Source organism: Cydia splendana, chromosome 1 (assembly GCF_910591565.1).
Source record: "Cydia splendana chromosome 1, ilCydSple1.2, whole genome shotgun sequence".
NCBI classification, from domain to species: domain Eukaryota; kingdom Metazoa; phylum Arthropoda; class Insecta; order Lepidoptera; family Tortricidae; genus Cydia; species Cydia splendana.
In genome coordinates, this window is record NC_085960.1 from 12,380,744 (window position 1) to 12,404,048 (window position 23,305).

General features: G+C 34.7%; 1 protein-coding gene across 2 annotated transcripts in view; it reads left to right on the forward strand.

The window, feature by feature from the left end:
• Positions 1-23,305, forward strand: part of LOC134794818 (rho GTPase-activating protein 7) — a 318,807-nt gene that overhangs the window by 269,261 nt on the left and 26,241 nt on the right. For both annotated transcript variants that reach the window (XM_063766619.1, XM_063766627.1), the window contains exons 3-5: positions 5,628-5,776; positions 20,616-20,729; positions 22,013-22,155. In XM_063766619.1, coding sequence (XP_063622689.1) covers positions 5,628-5,776; positions 20,616-20,729; positions 22,013-22,155 — 406 coding nt within the window. The remainder of the gene's footprint in view (positions 1-5,627; positions 5,777-20,615; positions 20,730-22,012; positions 22,156-23,305) is intronic.

A 23,305-nucleotide genomic window follows, 5' to 3' on the forward strand; every position in this document is an offset into this window, starting at 1 on the left:
GTTTCAACGGAGACCTATCAAATATTATAAAGGCGATATATTCGGCTGGATAAGAAATATTAAAATTCTACAATATAGATAATGAAACGGGAACAATATGTTTCTTTACATGGAGGGTGAACACTTACCTTTATGTAGATCCAGCTGTCAACCTAATCGAGTTAAGCTCAGACTGGCTTTACAAAGGGTGATATATTTCAGTACAGAAATATCGTGATAATTAATGACCACATACCTAACTATAAATATAATACATTAATTTACTTCTTCGACATAGATCGTATAAAGAGAAATATCTGGGAGACCGAGCTTTGCTCGGAAAACATATAAAAAATCAAAAATGTGCATTTTCCAAGAGATAAGACCTAGCTAGATTGATTTTTCGCCCCCGAAAACCCCCATACACCTAGCAAATTTCATCGAAATCGGTAGAGCCGTTTCCGAGATCCCCGATATATATATATAAATAAACAAGAATTGCTCGTTTAAAGGTATTAGATTTAAAGGTTAGATAGGATTTAGATTATAGACACGAAATCACGTAGGATTATAATAGAACTTTTTTACAGAATCAAAGAGCAACTCCGAGATAACATAATTTGACTACCAAAATACCTACCATACCAGAATACCAATAGTTCAATACACACATTATTGCACAATTAGGGAATTATCATGTCTAAACCTAAATCAGCCCGAGGCATCATTCCCAGGTGGCTTAGCACGGTCGCGTTTTTATCCCTTGTCACCATGCCTGTCACGTTCTAACAAGTATGTAAGTGCGAAAGGGACGCGCATAGTGATAGTCGATAAAAATGGAACCGTGCTGAGCCCGCAGGACACTGGCCGCGTTCCCGCACTTTACTGACGAAACGCTTCTAACAAAATGGCAATATGTACATCGTGACGTCACCATGTAACGTTTGAGGTCGTTTCGATGTATGGAAAACAAGGAAATAGCGATTTTGTCGGTGAAATATTGCGTTTATGTATATTGTTGGTATACAATTTTTTTTTAATGACATGAAAGGTACCATTATTTTTTTTCTATTTGAAAGTTGAAAAAAAATTTTTTTATTAAACTTTGAGTTCTTGAATTTTTTTATTATTCCCATATATTTTTTGGGTTTCAAATTTATTGTGATAAATAGCTCATTTTCTATCTATTCAACTAGATTTAGTTATACAATTCAACATGTGTCAACAACCCTATTTCCTATTACCATGTATTATTATGTATTATGTATTTATATATATACGTAATATGTTTTCTTTAACAATACGGATGCCTTAATAATGACTAGTTAATTGAATGGACCCTTTCAACCACACGAAACAAAAGGCTTTTGTACAAAATCACCTCGTGTTATGGAAACTAATTAGGAATATACCTATACATAGGATTTCGTACCAAAACGGTAAAAAGAAACCCTTATGGTGCGACTCTGTTCGTCCGTCGGTCTGACACATTTAATCACATTGCTCAATATCTCGAGAACTAATTACGCTATAGATATAAAATTTGGAATAGTTATGAACAAGGCTAATCCAGACGCATTATTATATATTATTTTACTTACCATGAAATAGTCCAAAGTGAAGGGGAGTGCAAATTTCATATGGATAACTACCATTACCTATATCCATATCCATATCATACCATTAGGTCAAATGGGGTATAATTTGAAAAAGCTCGGGTTGTAGCTAGGTACATTCTAAAACAATTTAATTTTTTATATTTTTACAGTGAAAAAAAGTTTTAACAACAAATTTAAAAAAATACCTTTCACCGATCTCTAAAGATGACTAATGAAAAATTATGAAATGTTTCCATAACATTTACATTATTATAAATACTTAAGTAATACAGGAAAAATATAATCACATCACTTCTTTTCTTGATTTGCTCTTCATTGTTATTAATCAACAAAAAACATTATTTTGTAAATTTAGTCTGCAATGGTACAATCATTTTGATATTGAGCAAGGGAAGGACCCAGAAAAAACGTAACTGCATAAAATATGAAATTATACAAGACATTAAAACTCCAACCCCTTTGTTCGTGATTTATTGCAATGCCATCGTATTTGAAATCAGGGTTAAGACGAAAGGGGACGACCGCCCCGAAACCGCCTTTCCATACAAACGTAGCCCCATTTTCCTCTCTGGATATTAATATTATTGAAAATATTTTTACACAATTTGATGTACATATTTTAATCATAGCTATGCCCGACCGTTTGTTTTTTTTTTCATTATTATAAGAGTTAGGAGCATATAAAAATATGTATGAAACCTGGTTTTCGCTTTTAACTTTTATAATCATTAAAAAAACGAAAAAAATCGAACGGTCGGGCATAGCTCTAACTAAAATACATAAAATTCTGTAAAAATATTTTCCATAATGCCAATATCTAGGGAGGAAAATCAGGACTACGTTTGTATGGAGAATAGATCGTCGCCTTTCCTCTTAACAATTTTACGTCAGCTTTTGTTTTTATTCCATCATGAATTCCATTTGGAAATGCTAAAACACAAAGAGAGATCTTACAAAGACAATCATATCCTCTGTTGTCAAAACCATACTGCTCCGAATATTATCATTACCAGTAAATACCTACGCGTCATTCTCCAGTTTTATTAACTGACTTCAAAACGGACAGATGTATTATTGCTTTTTAGGGTTCCGTACCCAAAGGGTAAAAACGAGACCCTTCGTGCGCGAGTCCGACTCGCACTTGGCCGGTTTTTTTTATTGTTCTACACGTATGAGAAAACACACACGAAACGTAAACAATCCTCCTAGTGTTAGACCAAGCTAAGTTGGCAGCGATTTTGATAGCCCAGACTGTGCAAGTGTTATTTTAAACGTCAAACTTCTATGAAATTATGACGTTGACTATTTATCTAACTCTATTCAATCTGCTTTATAAGGACCCTGTAGACGGACGGACTAATGTAAAAGCGGGCGGAGTGGCGAAAAGCGCCGAAAATTTAAAACATAATAAATATAAGAGCCTCGGTAGAGAGTACCATTTTGTACAATTTGGAGTTGAAACTCTAGGTCCATGGCGCGCACGAGTTGTTCGCAGAAATCGCGAAGCTCGTGGTTGACGTAACTGGTGACCGAAGAGCTGGCGGCTACCTCGCACAACGTATCAGCATTGCGATACAGCGAGGAAATGCCGCCAGCATCCTTGGTACAATGCCTCAAGGGTCTATTCTAGATTTCAGCTAGTCATTAATTTCGTTTAGTAGTACCATTGCATATATCTTGTATGTAAATAAATGACTAAATTTCTCCTGTAGACTATTGTATACCTACAAAATACTACATCTTATAATACCATGGTTGCAATAAATTATTATGATTATGGCCCTTATGCCCATATAACCAATTCGTACTATAGGTAGGTACTTTGATCCCAAACAGACTTTTAAATTCGGGGTAGGGGTAGGTAATTTCGTCCTATCGTAAATATAATATCAACGCACGCATTTTTATGATTATTGAGTCTTAAGTACCTATATTCAAACCTTTTCCGGAACCAGCGCGCCTTCAATATTATTACAATATAGAATATTGTGTGTAGGTACAATAAAAGTTATGTAAATGTAAATCAGCTAAAATATACGAGAAGTTTTTCCTTTAATACAATGTGTTACAAGCTTTTATTAAGTCGTAACGTAATAATGTATGTAGCTTTGCTCTGGAAACATATAAAGACTCAAAAATGCGCGTTTTCCCAGAGATAAGACCTAACTAGATCGATTTATCATCCCCGAAAACCCCCATATAAGAAATTTCAACGAAATCGTTAGAGCCGTTTCCGAGATCCCCGAATTATACATATAAATAAACAAGAATTGCTCGTTTAAAGGTATTAGATAGATTCGTAAGCAATATACTTAAGTACATAATACGATCGAGAAAAATTTTTCCACGTCAAATTTATTTAATTTCATGTAAATGCATAATTGAATCACCTGACATCCTGATAATAAAAACTTTATTACTAGCGGAAAAATCAATACCTAGCTTACTAGGTATCGATTTTTCCTTAGAACTTAACGTCCCAGGTTAAGTGGTAACTACCATATTAGGTACAACAGTAGATAGGTATAGAGAACATGCCAGATTATATAAAATACCCAGTGCACTGACATGGTTTGCCTTCCCCTTTATTTTTTTAATGGTCTATGTACATTATCTCGTATGCATAATTTTATAGGAATAACAAACCCTTGTTTGTGCTGAAACCTTTTCATATGCGTGACGGCCTATTCAGCTACAGTTCTAGAGTTGCGGATTTTATAACATTATAATATATCTACTCTAAGCTTTCAACCCTACTTAAATAATAAAAGGCCGATAGGCAAGAGTATTCTAAATACTGTTCAGTGCTAGTATACATTATGTTCCTTCAAAAAAAACTTTGAATCAATTGGCTACTTTACCGAATCAAACTTTATGAAACGTCAAAAATATTAGTTAGGTACTATAGGAGAATTATCTGAATTACGATGATGTAACGTAATTTTAATTGAGCGGTCCTTTAGATAATTGGTCCTGATTCAGAACTCACGTCGCGATTCGGGAAATGAATTAGAGATTCACTAGATATGAAATAGTAAAGATATGTGACGTTCCACGGCAAAAGGTACCATTGCCCCGGCTGAATATTGGAGCGGCGTTAATAATAGCGTAAGCGCCAGCCGCCATAAGGTACATTTTGGCGTGGAACGTGAAAATTTTGTGTGGAAAGCTGTGTAGCTTTACTATTTCATATCTAGTGAATATCTAATTCATTTCCCGAATCGCGCCATAAGTCTTCAATTGTACCTAAGCGCAAAAATATGTATATCCTTATTTTAGGTGTTTAACTCAACACACAAATATGTTTAACATATGTTTAAGCACTATGTGACTGCTATTAAACAATTTAATATCCATACAACAAAATTGTTATTCATAACAGAAAAATACAATCAATTAGATACAATACAGACATAGCTCAATACCTACCTTATTAGTTATAGAATAGATAAACACAAGGAGATAACTTGCGCTCCTGATACTGAGACACCCATCACACTACTAAGACAATTATTGTTCTGTCCTAACCGAATGATATTAGATATTAGATAGAGAATAGTATTAGATAAGAAGCATCAACACGAATTGTGTGACGTAGATGCCCATTCATTTCATATGTTGACGCGACGGGCAAGTTTCATTCATAGAATTTGAATGACGTTTCCTACGATAACTCCTTATAATATACCTACATATTAGATAGGTACATATAGTGGTATTCGCCTCTGCCGAGATTAATATTCTAGCTTTCAATTATAGATCCGTTTTACCTACTCGAAATGTCGAAGTAGATAGATGAGATTTACTAAGTAAAATACCGTTTTGAACGCCACAGAATACGTATAAAGTGTCGTGTGTTGTTGGTTACATAGCACCAAAAACGCTTATTAAGCGTTTGTTTTCACTTACGCGTACGCGTTCAAGATTTATATATGCTGCTAGCTTGTACAATAATATTCGCATGCGTGTCATTTCGGATATGTCAAATTACGGTGAAAAGGTTAACATATAACTTCTTGTTTGTTACAGACCTTCAGTTTCCCATCGACGTGTCGGGGGTACAGAACGACCACCCATTTCTGGATGCGGATTCTTTGCAGTCCCTCTTCAGGCGGCTGACTGCACTCAACCGATGCGCCAACATGAAGCTGGAGCACCATCACCATCAGAAGAGATCGGTGAGTTCTAGGTCTTCTAACTAGTTAGCCCTAGGAGCAATAGGTTCTAAAATACAGCGTAAATACGGGTATTAAGAAGCTACGGCGCTCAAAACTAACCCGTAGGTAAAAGATTAAATTAACAAATAATTTTCTTGGTAAATAGTTACAAACCCTTTCCATAATGGGCCATCTACTACGCATGTTAGTAAAACGTGGTAAGTACAACAGTTCTTCTAAGACACTGTGCTCCTGGCTGACGGGACAGGGTAACAACGAGAAATAATTGATTGACCCAGGTACTTTATATACTGTTGTTATACAAACATACAATTAAGTATAAAAAATCCACTGTTAACATTAACATAAATTAATAATTTGCAAATATAGTCGTTCAACTTATGAAAGCTCCAAAGATAAAGCTCGAAAAGATATTTGAGAACAGTATCACCAACTAGTATTACATTGGGACCCAAAACCGTGTGAAAAGCATTTTTTTCTAAAACAATAAGTTATGCTTTTTACAAAATTTAGTCGCTTCGACTGACAATCATGGTTGACAAATAAACATTTATAAATTTCTTTGAGCAAGTGCTATGATTTTGATTATTACATAATATAAAATAGGAATAAGATAGTTCTTATGGAAAAAGAGATTTTATGTAGCAGTTGACATTTACAATAAATTTTGTTGCCCTTTTTCTATACTTGTATTCTTTGAGAGATTCAATCGCTACACTGATTGAAGAAGTTAGATTGTTATTTGTTACGGCATACTATTGTCTGTGTAAACTATTACTTAGTTGGACAACTTGTCTCGTTATTATTTCGGCTAAAAATAGAATCATCGAAACGTTGTTTCTACGTTGTTAGAAAAATCTTTATCTTTCTCTTTAGAAAATACTAGCAGCTAACGTACAGCAGAGAAATGCTTGTGTCGTTGAAATACTTTTATTGTTGCAAAATTTTTCAACATAACTTTTAATTGGAATAAAGTTCGAGTAGGTAGGTACAAGATTGTTGTAGGAATAACGAATAGATTAAATATATGTTGTGATAATACTTAAAATATATTGACTTGAATTGTGGCACGTGTAATTTCAATATCAACACAATCCCTGGAACGGCATTTAGATATTTATTATTAGGTTACTCGGGACACTCGTACCTAGGTACACTTTTACCCTCAATAATAAAGGAGACCATGGGTCCAAAGTTTATTATTCCCGAATAGTATTAGTATTCTCCAATAGCTTTATAAAAAATGTATGTGTATACTTATATATAAAAGAATTTGAAGTTTATATTGTTAATTAAAATATTGTTAATAGCATATAGGATGGCAGGACCTTCTGAAGCGTTGTTCTATTCGCTACTATTGTAGTTGACTGTACCTACCTACTTATTGCTATACCGTAATAATAAAATAAAATTAACTTTACTCGATTACATCTTCAGTTCGTTCGAAATAGCCGTAATATTAAGTAATACCGTTTCTAATTGACGTAAATGATTTAAATCATTCCGATATTGAATATTGATGAAGTAATAGGTATGGTTTAATTAATATTTTAATATTCAATCGTGTAATTTATTTTTGACCTCACAGCTCACTAGAATTTGGTAATTGCGATGAGAAAGTTAATTATCTATCTGAAATCCAGTAATAAGAAATTCTTATTACTTGGATATTGAACACCTCGTCGCTCGCTTAAGGCGACGGTAGCGGTGGGTAAAATATCAGATTCTGTCAATTTACCCCATTTCACACACAAGCGCACTTCACGCACACTACCTCACTTTACTGGGACAGGTCAGTGACCCATCATGTTTTTTTAAGATTGGACTTTTAGTTTAGTATTGACCACTAGCCTCCTTTGAGGGTAAAAGCATTCCATTTAAAGATGAAAGAGAAACAATGCATTTAATCTTGCTTTCCTTGTCTGTTCATGTCACACGTGACGTACCTATTTAATTCATTTGATTGTTGACTGTTTTACTACCTACTATTGCTTTGTCGAGATACGCGTTATGTACAATTAAAGCGAATAAAACAAGATGTCATTAAGTCAGATGTAAAATGTTATTTACTACTCTATACGGTTTTTCATAAGGTGCAAAATCCATTCAATAGGAATTTAAATAAATAAAGTTTCAGCAGGGTGGCAATTCCATTTTGGCGGATAAAGCGAAACAGAATAGTTCTATCGAACCTGCTTACAAATTTTCACGAGAATCAGTTGAGAAATGTGATCTGCAAAGGAGAACATACAAAAGCATTTTTGCCCAAGCTGAAACGGAGACCTTTGCTAACGCTCGGCCAATGATGGTTTAGGTACACCTATAAAAAATGATTGTCCCTGCTGTAATTTTAATATCTTTATATTTCAACCGGTATAGTTTTACCTTCAAAAATAATCGGTATCGCTAAACAATAGCGGTACCTTACTACTTATACGTTCACGAAATCGGTATCTGCATAACTTGATTGTTAGTAAACTAACCTGGAAAATAATCTCAAAATCACCGAAACATTTATGTACAGTCACCTGCAATAATATGTTACGTCATTAGCGCCAACTTTGCCTCCAGGGAAACTTTGCCCAAAACGACAATTTTAAACAAATTCGTTAATGTAGAAAAATTGATAATAGTTATGGCCACCCTGCTGTTTTTAGTAGAAAATTGGTTATATTTCTGACAAAGTATATGCCAAACTTGTGCATAACTTGACTTGGGAATTTTGAGTTTGAGCGAGTTGTCTAATATAGGGTATATTTCGGCGGGCAAAAAATTGATAAATAATGAATGCAAGTAGAAAAAATTGAGAACCCTTTGACAAATATTTCCGGGTTTCAGTTATAACACATGAAGCATAGATTATGTCTATTGAGATTTAAACTAATAAGGCCTAAATACACAAAAGTTTTAGCGGTGGGCAAAGTAATCCGGTAATTTGGCATCCATACCAACATTGCCCACCACCAAAAACGGATTAGGGTTGTCATTTTCATCTAATTTACCCAACTTCGCAAGTAAAAGAAGGTTATGTTTGTACACTAAAATAAGTTTATAAATATATTCTGTATTTAATTTGTCTTATTATCCTTTATTTTGATATTTTATCCCGTTAACGAATGAAAAACACAACAAAAATCATATTTTTGGCCATTAAACTATTGTAACAGATTTTCTCAAAAGTGACAACCCTAGCCTTTGTAAAATGCTTAGGCGAGCCTTATTTGGAAATGGGCAAAAACGGGTAGGCAACATTGCCCAGCAAATGTATTTAAAAGTTTTACACTTATCGCTAAGCTATTAACAGGGAATGGTAGGATTGCCCAAAACCTTAAAGTGATCCTTAGACATCATCATCATACGAGCTGTATTTGAATACCAAATTGACGTGGGCAATGTTGGCGAAAACCCCGGATATCTTTGCCCGCCCTCTAAAACGCAAAAAAATGGGTAAAAACACGACAAAAATTTTTTTTCTATAAAACTGATGCATTTGATCACATAGGACGTGCTGAGCAAAAAAAAGTCATATGATGTGATATTTATTGAGAAATTCGCGTTAAAAAAAAAGCGGGCAAAGTTGGTGATAATGACGGTACCTACTCTTCGAAGGCCGCAAAAATATGTGACATGCTCTTATGGTTCTACAAATAAGATCGTGTCAGATATATTTGCGGCCTTCGTTGTGTAACATAAATTGCAGGTGACTGTACATTTGGAATAATTATTTTATTTAGTTTCAACGAAAGTTTCAAGTTTAGTACGAAAATACTTCAGATATGCAATATGCACAAAATGTAGATCTAATCGAAATAAAACATTGCTTTTTATAGTAAATTTATAAAACATTCGATAATAGGTATACATAACAATAACCAGTCCACAGCGCTAATTGGCCTGTAAGCTTCATCTCGGTCTCCAAAGCCGCAAAAACTCGCTAGTACTTAGTGCTGGTCTAGCCGTTATTTTTTCTTGAAGATTTTCAGAGAACAGCACGTACACGCATTATACATATAGACGGAACGAACGGCATAATCATAATAATTTATTAGTCGCAATCCATGGTATTACAGATCTAGGTACAAGACTTTCAGGTATTACTTATACGAATTACATAACTCTTCCTGTTAATAGGCAATATTTTAAGATAAATTTCTATAATATAATACAAGATTACAATTGTCATCAAAATTCATTGACGTACAGAAGTCAAATACGTTTTTAAAATGACGCAAAATGATACCAGCATAATAAAAATTGATCCCAATCAGTAAAGATGAGTCTTTAAACATTTTTCATTTTAAGCGAGTTTTGAAGGAACATAATACTTAAATTCGACTGTAATCGTATTGTTTTAAGATAGTTTACTGCGGTTTTCAAGCATTATGACCCGTAAATAAGAGCAAATCAAATTTAAATGAGACGCGAGCTGATATTTTAGTACCCTATTTTTTGAAATACAATTTATCTACTGGTATGCTTTCTCGTGTGCGTATATGATTTAATGTCAATATAATTGTCAAAAGCAAGAAAATCAAGCTGTCATTTTCATTTGAAGAAGTACACGTGTGCTCCGGTGTAGCCCCAACGGGCATCTGACTTGAAGAAGAATTTTGAGTGATGTCGTCAATGTATGGAAATTGTTCGAAAGTTTACATTTGAGATTGAATTTCTCTGTTGTCTTTGTGAGTAAAAATATAAATTCGTAATAAATTGGTACCTGAATTATCTAGCTTTCAAAATCATACAATAATTCAATTACTGTCAAAGACAAAATTGTTTTGCTTCTGTCTCAAACGGAACTCCATATTTTGATTTTTTGATACTTTTAGTGTCGATTTGTAGAGAATAACAGCAAATTAAAAATATAATGGCATGAAGAGTCGGTACATGGTTTCTTCATGAAAAAAATTACGTGTAATTGAATGCAATTATTAAACATTTATTGAACAAATTATGGTTACAAAGTGAGGTCTAAATCGAAAACGTCATATACCGGCCCCTTAACCACTGCTGCTACACACAAAAGTAATGTATAACTATTCTAGATTGGGTGAGTAAATAGCGTTCACTACGATGGTTTAAATGTATGTATTTGAACTATGTATTCTATCTACACGTTTAAACATCCATGTTAATTTTCCAGCAAAATGTTTATTCAATCTACAACATTACGACCTAGCCGTACTTGTTTGTGATTTTATGGTCGAATAAAATAGGTACGAAATTAGATGCGAGGCTCAATTAGCTGTCGAACGTTTTGTAAGTATCAAATATCATTTGGTATCGAAACATTATCAATTTTAATAAGAACAGTTAAAGAAAATCTTGTAGGTCCTTGTTATATATTTTTAAGTTTTCACTGTGTGCTATATATATATCTAAGTTGTGTTTGGACTTTTGAACAAGTTTGCCTCATAACAGTCATAACCAAGTACTTTCTTTTTTGGCGAATATCGTTTATAACAAGATAGTAGATGTGAAGATAAGGCCCATTCAAACGTATCAGCTGTTGTTACGACAATACTATCGAATAATCGGCTAAGCCTATTCGATACCGACACGCTGTATCGATTACCACTCCCACTATTTGCATATCGATATATCATACAAATTATACTTGTTTGTTCTATAGATGTGCGATAAAGCGTTTTTAGAGTAGGAGGTTCGGAACAGCGCTATGTGATATGTTTGAGATGTGTTCGATAGGTATTGTTTATTGATTGTTTTTAGCATCATTACTGCATGAATATATATTGTTGTATTATGCTTAATCTTTAATCTGATATTTCTTTTTTTCTGCAAGCAGTTGGATTTTCTGTTTTTAAACCAGCGCTAAGAATTTTTTAAACATGCCTACACAGAAAAAAATGCTTTATTGTGCCAAGAACCAATTATCTTTCAACTGATATATCTTGATCCAAGATATATTTACCTCAAACCAAGATACTTTGGTTCTTGCGTCAAAAAATTAGCTTTAAAAAAAAGTCCTTTACATAATTTGGATGGAGTATGTGCGATTTTACAACGACAACCAAACGCTCTTGCGTCAAATAGCAATGTTACTTGGAACAAGATATATTCGTTATTTGATTCAAGATCTTTTCTAATTTCGATATAAGGAAAATCGAAAATGTCTTCGTCCAAGACATAAATTGTCTCGTAGTATAGATCTTGAGCCAAGAACTAATTTCTTGTATCAAATAACAATTATTTCTTGCGTCAAATAGCAATGCTACTTGGAACAAGATATTTTCGTTATTTGATTCAAGATCTTTTCTAATTTCGATATAAAGAAAATCGAAAATGTCTTCGTCCAAGAAATAAATTGTCTCGTAGTTTAGATCTTGAGCCAAGAACTAATTACTTGTATCAAATAACAATTATTTCTTGTATCAAAAGATAAACTTTATAACCTCAAGATAGAAACTTATTTTAATTAAATAATTATTTTTCTTCTACTAAGATTGATAGAACCTTGACACAAATCCATGTCTACTTTGGAACAAGATACTACCAATCTTGTTTATAGAACTTTTCAATCTTAGTAGAAGAATGATAAATACTTCAAGTAACATAGTTTCTATCTTGAGGTAATAATGTTCAGCTTTTGGTATAAGAAATAATTTGTTAATTGGTACAAGAAATTAGTTCTTGGCTCAAGATGTATACTACGAGACATTTTATGTCTTGGACGAAGCCATTTTCGTGTTTCCTTATATCGAAATTAGAAAAGATCTTGAATCAAATAATATTACTTGTTTCAAGAATTTTTTTTTCTGTGTATGATGGTCTCTGTACCCCAGGTGCCGTCAAAACTAGCAATTCTGCCTTTCCAAATCTTTGTTTTAACATTCAGAAAACCACTTTAGTTTCCATTTCAAACCATATGAGTGAAATTTCCAGGTTGCCCTTTTATTTTCACATTGAGCAGTAATAACGCATGTAGGTACATACATGTACATGTATGTCAATAAAAACCTAATTATAATATTTAGCGGTACATTCAAAACTGCACAAAATTAGAATTAGATAATATCAGATGCTGTCAGAATAAATTATTGATAGAAGTTGGGTCATAAACCAGTTGCACGCCTACTTATACGCAATCGTTTTCCTATCGTTGGTTATAGTCACATACTTTACATAGAATGGAAAACAGTTTATGATAAAATAATGAATAAATTTATTATAAAACGCTTCCGGTTATGAGAAACTATAATTGACGAGATGTATCAAGTGTCCATTGTAATAAGAATAAGCCTAAGTGGAAAATCAAATATCGTTGTACCTGTAATAAATGTCTTTTTATTAAACTTCTTTGTTGTGGACTCGCTGATGTATTGTTTTCACTGAATAAAAAAAGATTCTTGAATATTTCGCAATAAGCTTTCTGTCATGCTACACCTTTTCGCATAGACATGTCATGTCATCCCGGGCGATACCTCGTAAAGTGGTTAATGGCGATGTGTAATGAACCCTCGTCGACGTCTGCTGCCGCTCCGTTGGTGGGTTGAGGAACGGCAGCCACCCAATGACGTAAAAAACAAATAAATGTAGTCATCGCATCCCGATTGAAACTTTGCCAGATGATAGTTTAGATGCTATTATGAATGTAAAAATTGTCAGCCGGTTGTATCGCGGTGGAAAGAAGTCTTTAAGTGGTTAAGGGTGACGTGTAATAATCGCCCTTAACCACTTTATGAATTATCGTCCGGGATGGTATTGATCTTATGCATTGGCTTCCACTGAAATTTGGTCACACATTTAGCCACATTTAAGTGTGTGTTATGTGGGTACTACATATAATAATTGAGCAATTTATGTAGATATCAAGGTATCATAAAAGAACGTAGAAACCATGGTATAATAATATACTCCGCCTGGTACTCTATTCCGAGATTCGCGTATGACCTAACGGACACGGGCCTACGTCATCATGCTGTTTACAGGTTCTCAAACTTTAAAATGTGGGAGAATTTTAACCAACGGTGAAAATTATTTTAACGGCATTAATTTTAAGTTATTCATGTAGAAACATAGTAAAATAAAACAAATCTAATGTATTAAATTAAACTTTATTTATCTATACAAGACAAACGTTTAAAAAACTAATTCACAGTTACACATTAATTACCAAGCTTACGACGTGAAAAGTTTGGAAAACACTGCGACTGCTGACACTGAGCGAGAAGGAAATAACAATTAACACGCGTTCGACAAGGATGACGGTCAGGGCATGAAGTTATCTAGATCCGAATTGTCAAGTGTGACAGCGCTATCCTGTGTTGCCAGTAATGTAAACAGAATTACCCGAACGTCTGAAATTTCTTTCGTGAATCGGAAGATATTGCTAACGAATAATTAAAATTGACGTGTTATTGTAAAATTTAAGATAAAATACATTATAAATGAAAATTATAAAATTATAAAGAAATATTTTAACTTATTAACCATAGCTATAATGTACCCATGTAACATGTTATGTTGAAATAAAGTGGCAATGTTATTGTGACGTAGGCCCGTGTCACTCTGGGAATAGAAGACCATGTTTTATTAGACCATGGTAGAAACCAAATTCGTGTGCACATAAACGGTTGCCCTACAGTCGTAACCGCAGGGTAAGGTCACGTCAAATTGCAACCATCTCGAGTCATACAAAGATCATAACAATTTCACCTCACGCGAACGCTATCGACTCTCGATGATCAAGTTAATGATAGAAACGTTTCGACCTTCGAGCAACACGGAAGGGAGGCGGCATTCGCACTATTTCCCCTCTGCCGAGGTACAAGATTAGCGCGTCAGTCTAATCTAGCGCGGGTAATAAAACTAGTTGCACTTGGATTTTTCACCAGACCGTGTCCAGACGCGCGCGTGAACACTGCTGCACAAAAATGCCTGTTTGCTCGGTTTTTTGTTATAAAAAGAGGTCGGGGACATCAAATTTACAAAAAGAAAGTGTTACATTTCACATGTAATATTTTTTTTTACATATCATACGTTTAATTACATTCAAACACAATTATTATATTTTAGTCTCATGTAATTGTTGGATTTATCGATTTTGCTCGCTCAGTACAAATTGCGGATCGGTCGAGCGACAAATCCGACTTCTCATCTCTCAGAATACAATAACATACTTCAACGAAAATGTGTTAGTGTGCGTGTTGTGGCACTTGTCACTCGTCCGTACATAAAAAGAGATCGAGGTTTGCAAGATTTGTCTTTGACGTGTGTCATTTTCTATGTATTTGTGTCGTCATTACAGATTGGATTTTGTATGTAAGTGTGTGAGAAGTGCGACTGTGTGCACCTTTCCCCCCGCGAAAAAGGGCAGAAAGATTTGTACGGTGAGATATCGCTTGGGCCCCTCCCTTCCGATGTGTCGGAAACCGGTGTTGCTCGAAGGTTTCGACACGTTACTAGGTACTTGCTACTGAGGTAGTAGGTAGTGGCAAAAATCAAATATGTCAGAATTTTTTGAAAAATAAAGTGAAGATGTTTACGTATCATATATTTTTTTGTGTGTACCTAAACTTACTTGTGACCTTTCTCTTTGGTAACATTTTATCGTAAGGATTCACCTAGCATCATTTGATCATCACATTCATTTAACTTTGTAATATAAAGATAGAGAAAACCCCTAATGGTCTTTATAAGATAATGGCTTTGCAATAAGAATGACTAGACGCAGTTCCGAACTACGGAATTGGAAAAAAATGTATTTGTAGTTTAAACGAGAAATCTTCTTCACTGATTTGAATATTTTATTTATTTAAGACCTACTATTCCACCAACGAACATATACAGATAAACAAACAGATCCAAAACATACTTGTTAAGCATCACAATGGATAATCATACCACAGATTAGCGTTTTAAGAGACTGCTAGTTAGATACAAAGGGCAAGGCGATTATTCCCATAGTGCAAAAGATCGGTCATGCCTAAAATTGCCTCTGTTACGTGCGTCCATCAGGACTACGTGGCGCGAGTATAATAACGATGGAATTTAACGCCTACCTACATAAGTTAAATAACGTAATCCATTATTTAGATAAGTTTATGAAATGGTGTGAAAATAACGAATAAGGCTTGCAAATCTAATTTTAGCTCTAGAAGTATAAGTATAATATACGTGATAGTATATTTTTATGTAGGTAAAAATTCACGTATGATCATCATCTTCCTCCTAGCGTTGTCCCGACGTTTTGCCAGTGCCAGAGTTCACGTGAGGTGTATGAATTGATATTGAACAATAATGTAATGGTAGGAGGTACCTAACAGCCATTTTGCAGCTTGTCGTGAGATGAGCAACTCTACGTGAAATGTCAATTTATAACAACGTCAATTCTTCAGCTTAAAAGCATTCACAAATGCGTAATCTCTAAAATTACGTAAAGACCTTCACAATATTTTCAAAACGATACTGACAAATCGGGGTCCCTTTGTTTCGCATAAAGCTTTAAGTCATAATGTATTGTTTGTCATACTATCGTTAGTCATAAAACTGAAACCGTTAACTTTTAAGGATTTTCGTAAGGTTATTCTATAGATAGCTTAGGTTAGGTTATGTTCGTTTTATGACAATCCTGAAAAGTTACGCGTTTCTGAGAAAAACCAATTATGACTAACGAAAATTCGGACAAACAATACATTATGATTTAAAACTATTTGGGAAACAATAGACACCCTGACAAATCACTTGAAACATCGTAAATAAATTCAGATAGCCAGAAATATACTGCGTGAGAACGTTTAAAATGGACTCCATCAATTCTATTTCTAAACCCTATAATTTGACAGGTCACGCGATCCGTTAGGAATTAACGGGTATAATAAGTGCTAATTAATGCCGGTAGTTTAAAATTAAAATATTAAGTGACAGGTTTAAAAATGCGTGAGAAAACAGAATAATGTTTTTTTTTTTATACCGTTTCATTTGTTGCTTAATTTTTTGTAAGATCCCCGGTAACAACATAACAAGTTGTTCATATTTTGCTGGATCTTAAACCTTGTTAAAAGCGGTTTTATTATCTAGTGTAGGTGTTTTCCATAAGTGAAACTCTGATAATTACAATTAAATATACAACCGAATCTTTACTAAGCAGCACACCTCATCAACTTCTACAATGTGACTTGTTACGCTTTTAAATGCAAAACGACGAAACACCTATTCATATGTATTGATATAAGTACGCTCGTTTAGTAGCGTGAAGTGAAATCCAATTAAAATGGTTGTCACTAATGTAAAGGTTGGGGCCAAAGAGGATTATCCTCCTTGTTGACTAGTAGCAGTGGATTAGAAAATCGTTTACAGTTCCTCAAACATTACAGCTACTCGTACAGTGAGCTGCGAAATTGCATGGAGAATTTATGAATGAATTCATTAAGTAAGTACAGAGCGCGTATTTTTGGGGTGTTTTTATCATGAATTTTTCAAATATAATATAAAATTATGCAAAACTGAGACAATAAATTACGTTGAAATATGTAGTAAGTAAGGGAAAACCACCAATGATCGACACTTTTAGCCAGTGTTCGACATAAGTACTTTAGGTCAAAGTGACAGAAATTAATTTTGAATAAAGAAAAAAAATCGTTGTTCAAACTTAAACTATATTATTACTTTGACATATGTGCCATGTCGAACATTGGTGCAGCGTCGATCATTGGTGCTTTTACCTTAATGTGTCATAAAATAAACTTTTAAACCATGTAGGTATGTATGTGAATAATAAGGGAAATGTATCTATAACATTTTTAGTAAAAACCTTTGTGACACAATTTAAGGACCGACTAGGAACATGAGTATCGTTCAAAATTTTACAATACTAATTTTAGAAAAATTTGGCATATCATTAAATTAAGTACTATATTTTTTTTAATAATTATAATTTTGTTAGTGTATTTGTCAATAGTCTTTAATTCGATTTTGTATTTTACATGCACCAACCTTTAGTGTTTATGTGTGACTTATGGCATTAAGTTCACCATTTTTACGTAAATACATTATCAAGAATAACTAATATAGCCTGTGTCTCTGGGTATTTAAATAAAAGTAAACAAAAGCTACCCTTAAATAAGCCAGTTGAGGGTACCTAAATGAAAACATTACATGATCAAATAATGTAGGTTAAAGTCAGGTCGTTCAGTGACAGATCCAGGCGGTTTTGTATTTGGTTGGTTAACATGTAGGTAAATGTTATAACTACCTACCCGAAAATGTAAAAATTATTTGTTTACTTTTATTTAAATACCTAAAGATACAGAGATAGTAAGTTACCTATAGCGAAGAATTGTGGTATTTAATGTAAAAGTACATATATAAATCACGTCATTGTTTTAATGGAGATTGTGTTTTCTGTATTATCTCACGGTAAAGACAAGTGAGTAAAACAATCTTTAAATGCCATGAAACGCAATAGCTATCTTCCCCAATTAGCCAACCCAACATTTTCCTCATCATTAGTGAATTTCATTTCCCAGAGATTTCAAGGCTTACCTTTATAAAATGCCTTCTAAATTACAATCTTAATATTTAATTAAACAACGTGTATTTCTTTACAAAAGCAACATTGTTTATGACGAGCCTGGTGAATTATGTTTAGGTTGATTTTTAGGGTTCCGTACCCAAAGGGGAAAAACGGGACGCTATTACTTTAAGACTCCGCTGTCTGTCTGTCCGTCTGTCTGTCACCAGGCTGTCGGCGCGATTCGGGAAATGAATTAGAGATTAACTAGATACGATATAGTAAAGATATGTGACGTCCCACGGGTAAAGGTCCCTGATGGCGGTTGACGCTTACGCTAACGCCGCTCCAATGTTATTGCGGCGCTATGCGACGTAAGCGCCAGCCACCATAAGGTACCTTTTGGCGTGGAACGTCACATACCTTTACTATTTCATATCTAGTGAATCTCTAATTAATTTCCCGATCACGGCGCCAGCCGCCATAAGGTACCTTTTGCCGTGGAACGTCACATATCTTTACTATTTCATATCTAGTGTATCTCTAATTCATTTCCCGAATCGAGCCGTGTATCTCATGAACCGTGAAAGCTAGGCAGTTGAAATTTTCACAGATGATGTATTTCTGTTGCCGCTATAACAACAAATACTAAAAAGTACGGAACCCTCGGTAAGCGAGTCCGACTTGCAATTGTCTGGATTTTAAGTAACATAACAAATATATTTTTAGCGTTAATTCCAATTTCTTACAAAATTTCTAATAGCAGGCAAGGAGTTTATATTTATACTGTTAAACCCTATTTTGTAGATTGCTAACCACAGAGTACAATGAATTCAGTCGATCGACCAAATGCCGCTATCACCGCTATGTAACGAAAATCGCATGATGTAAGTTCTAGAACCGTCTAAATGGGTTTAAAGGGGCCCACTGATTAACAGTCCGCCGGACGGTATCGGCCTGTCAGTTGTTCGGAACTGTCAAAATTTTGTTCTAACTGACAGGCCGTTACCGTCCGGCGGACTATTAATCAGTGGGCCCCTTTATATACTAGTACATATGGCATTTTTGTACGTTTACATTGAATTGAATTGAATTATTCTGCTCACAACAAATCTTACCGTCATCGTGACACAAATAAGTCAAATAACGATATAATTTTTAAAGCTTCGAAGTGGTCCTTAATCCACCCGTCTCCTGGTCTATAAGATTAACTGGCCGTTTTACACACAATGTCAATAACTCGGTATTTGTAGCGCATCATCGCTTCTCCAATTTGTACGGATGACGAACAGAAAAAACGCCAAGTCATGGTATACTAGTTGTTATTAATGATTGATTGATTGATGTGAAGATCAGCGAACTTTTTGGAGTCGTTTACCAGCTGTTCCTGCCATACCTACTTATTATTTTCAACTTTTTCACGAATTTTAAACCTTGCTACCATACTACTTACTTAATTATATTTTAAAATTTTTGTCGATTTTTAAACATTGTTATGAAACCTTGAAACACGAGGTTTCGTAAGCCCGCAAATGGGACTTGACTATTTCGAGGTTTTTATTACACAGATGTTAACAGGGCAACTGTATTTTTCAAATTGAGATTCCAGTAAATACTAACAAGCAAGAAATAAATATTTCGTCTTAATAATATATTATGTCCCTGAGAACGCACGTTCTCATTTTTACACATTTCAATTACCGAGCTGAGCGATTATTGATTATATTAATTTGATGACAACTTAAAAGTCTTAAAACATAAGTCAGAATAGGACTTAAAATAATTAGAAATTTGTGTGATTCCTTTCTATATATGATAATACATTTCTTTAATATTTCGGATATTAAATATCCAAATTATAGTAGGTATTTGCTTACCTAATTCTCATCTTACCCCTTTCCGAGCTTCACTCACTTCACATCCTTTGTTCGTCCTAATCCCGTAAATTGGGGTTCGTGTTTGACTAAATTGATGTTCTGGAGCCGTCAGAAAGTCGCACTTTGCTGGACTACTTTCATCGTTGATGATAGCTGCCATCAACGATTAAACTTGCTTTCAAAAGGACGGAAGTGCTCACTTTAATAATAAAAACGCTATTTTTAATTACTCAAACTAGGTTGATATGAAACCGCAAAGATATTTGCGTTCTACCTATTAAATGGCACACATAAATTTTGATGAAGATGATGATATCCTGTTATCCCTCATCAGGGACATAAGGCTCTCAGAAGGGATTTCCATTATTCGCGGTCCAGCGCGGCCTCCTCCAGCTCCGCCCAGCCGAGGCCAACTGGTGCAGCCTCCTTTTCCACTGTGCGCATCCAGGTGGTACGCACATAAATTTTAATATGAGTAATTTGTTTACAGAACGATTCTGACGATGACCAATGCGCGCTCAGCGACAAATGGCAGTACGAGAGGAAGTCACGGCGGTGGTCGCGGGTCGTCGAGATCACACCGCAGGCGCAGCGGAGATTACAGGTGTGTAGAGTTACACCAAGAAAAATCTGCAGCGATTTTGATAGCCCACGCAGGGCAAGTGTTATTTATACGCCATAATTTCACAGAAGTTTGACGTTTAAAATAACACTAGCACTGCGCAGGCTATCAAAATCGCTGCAGAATTTTCTTGGTCTAACTCTAACATGATCGTGAGCATACCTATTCGGGCGATGGCCAACGCTCACATAGCAACTGGGTCATTCTACTTTTTCATGATCTATTGCCACAAAATAGTATGATAGATATTGAATTCGTGTTTAAAAATTGTATATCCAAACTGTACCAGATCGTAGGAATTTGTTGACCAACATTCATATAATCGATTAAATTAATATTGCATATTGTAAAAAGTGATTTATGTAGGTATACATAATAAAATAGGACTTATGTTACTGCAAAGTAGAGATTGTGTTTATTATAACAGTATAAACGCAAAATAGCCCATGATATGAGGACCAAGGTATATGGTATGAGTAGGTACTCATATACGAGTAAAGGTCAATTTTGGGTATAATTATTTGAATTATTAAGTTATGCGATACGTTGAAGGGTTAATAGGTGGATCGCGGTTTAATTTACATACTAAACGTTTTGCATAATTTTTCGGTAGGTATTTGCATAGTATTTATTTTTTTATAAATAAAAACCGTTCATGTTAAAATATGAAAACATGGTGAGTTTGTAAGTTCTGAAGGGATGGCAGTCCCAGTAGTACTTAGGTAGGTACTTGCACTAATTTTTGGGGTTAGGTTGCTAATGCGGACCTCGGGCTCCTCCTGGAAGAGAGCCCTCACAATTCCAAATATATATCTGCTGTTACCTATTACAGTTCCCTTGTTTGGGTCAATAAAGTTGAGGGTGCAACCGAGAAAGCGGTAATACGCGGGAGAAGGATATTTTAAACATGTTAAATTATTTAATAATTTTTCTTCATTTTCTGTCAATTTATTTTAACAGAACCTCATTTTTACCCTTATACCTATGTAAGTATGTAGATATAATACCTATTCCTTAAAAAAAAAAGTCTTTTTATGTCTCCCATTTATTATTTCCATTGACAATATAATTATTTGGTACCTGCCTATAGTAAATCAATAGCTGGAATTGCATTAAAATACAACTCATATAGATATTATGAGGCTCCGAATTCGATGCCAACCTATCCATTTAAATTTTTTAAGCTACCTGAATTAGGTTACTTAGCCGCCCGGCTAAATACGTGTTATACGTGCCAAAAATAAAAATATCATTTTTGTCTACAGGTGATAGCCGCAAGAGCGATAGCAGAGAGAGAAGCAAGAGAAGCGAGAGGGGAAGAAGAGGACGATGAGGACGACACTCTTCCCACCATCAGAGTGGGACTGGTGGATGCTGATGGGCACTACACAGATGTTGAACCTGACTTGTAAGTACAATGTGATTTAGAAAGTATATTTTACTATTTTAAGCGACGGCAGAAGAAGTTATAGAAGCGATAGGGGAAGAGGGAAGAGGAAGTAATAGGGAGAGAATTCATGACCTATATACACGGTGATCGATCATCAACAAGGTTGGTTGGCTCTCGGCGGAGCCGGTTGATATCCCCACAGCTTCTAAACATAATGATAATGACATAACATAATAAGAAGTAAGTAGCGAATTGTTCTTTTTTGCATGCTTGGTTACAAAACCCTACAATATAAAATTCACCTTAAGATATATTATGCACTCTTCAAAAGGCTCTCAAAAAATAAATAGCCCTTAGGCCACTTTCTAGTTAACCAAAATCAATCGCCGATCATATAACAATCAATACTCGAACAAAGAAATTAACGAGGCCGTATCTCCACATCAGTAGACGTGGTTGATTTTAAAAGCTCATATAACTGATGAAAGCTGAATTCAAAAGTAAACTTTAAGTTGAATGGAGTTTGTTCGACTTTTGGTTGTGACGACTGAGTAAGATGTAAGTTTTTAATATGATTTGATATGTTAATGAGCGGGTAACAGTACACGAAGGCTCACACCAATAATTGGCCCTTGATTGCGCAACGATTGAAATGTTAGATACAAAGGGAACGTAATATGTATGTAGATGGTGCACTCTGATCTTTGAACGTGAAACTTTATAATGTAAAATACAAAACTACCTAAATGCATCCAATAACTGCATCTCAAGAGATCCATCGTAAAAAAAACCGGTCAAGTGCGAGTGGAACTCGCGTCTCAAGGGTTCCGTACTGTACACATTTTCGAACGAGCGAGCAAATCGAAGTTCTTAAGTAGGTAAATTCAAATATTCATTCAATTGTTCCACACACGGCTGGCTAGGGGCACGGCCCGGCTTTTCCGTGTTTTTTAACTGAGCTACCAGAGGTTATGCAATTATTATTTTTTATTTTTTTTCTAGTATTTAGCCCTCGTATGCCGAGCGCGGATCCGCGTACGAGGAAAATATTAGAAAAAAATAATCACGGCACACGAGAGGTTAAGCATAGTGCCTACATTTTTTTTTGCATTGGTTAGGCGTAGGTATCTCTGTTATTTCAAGATAACAGGGCTATAAACGCGAAAAT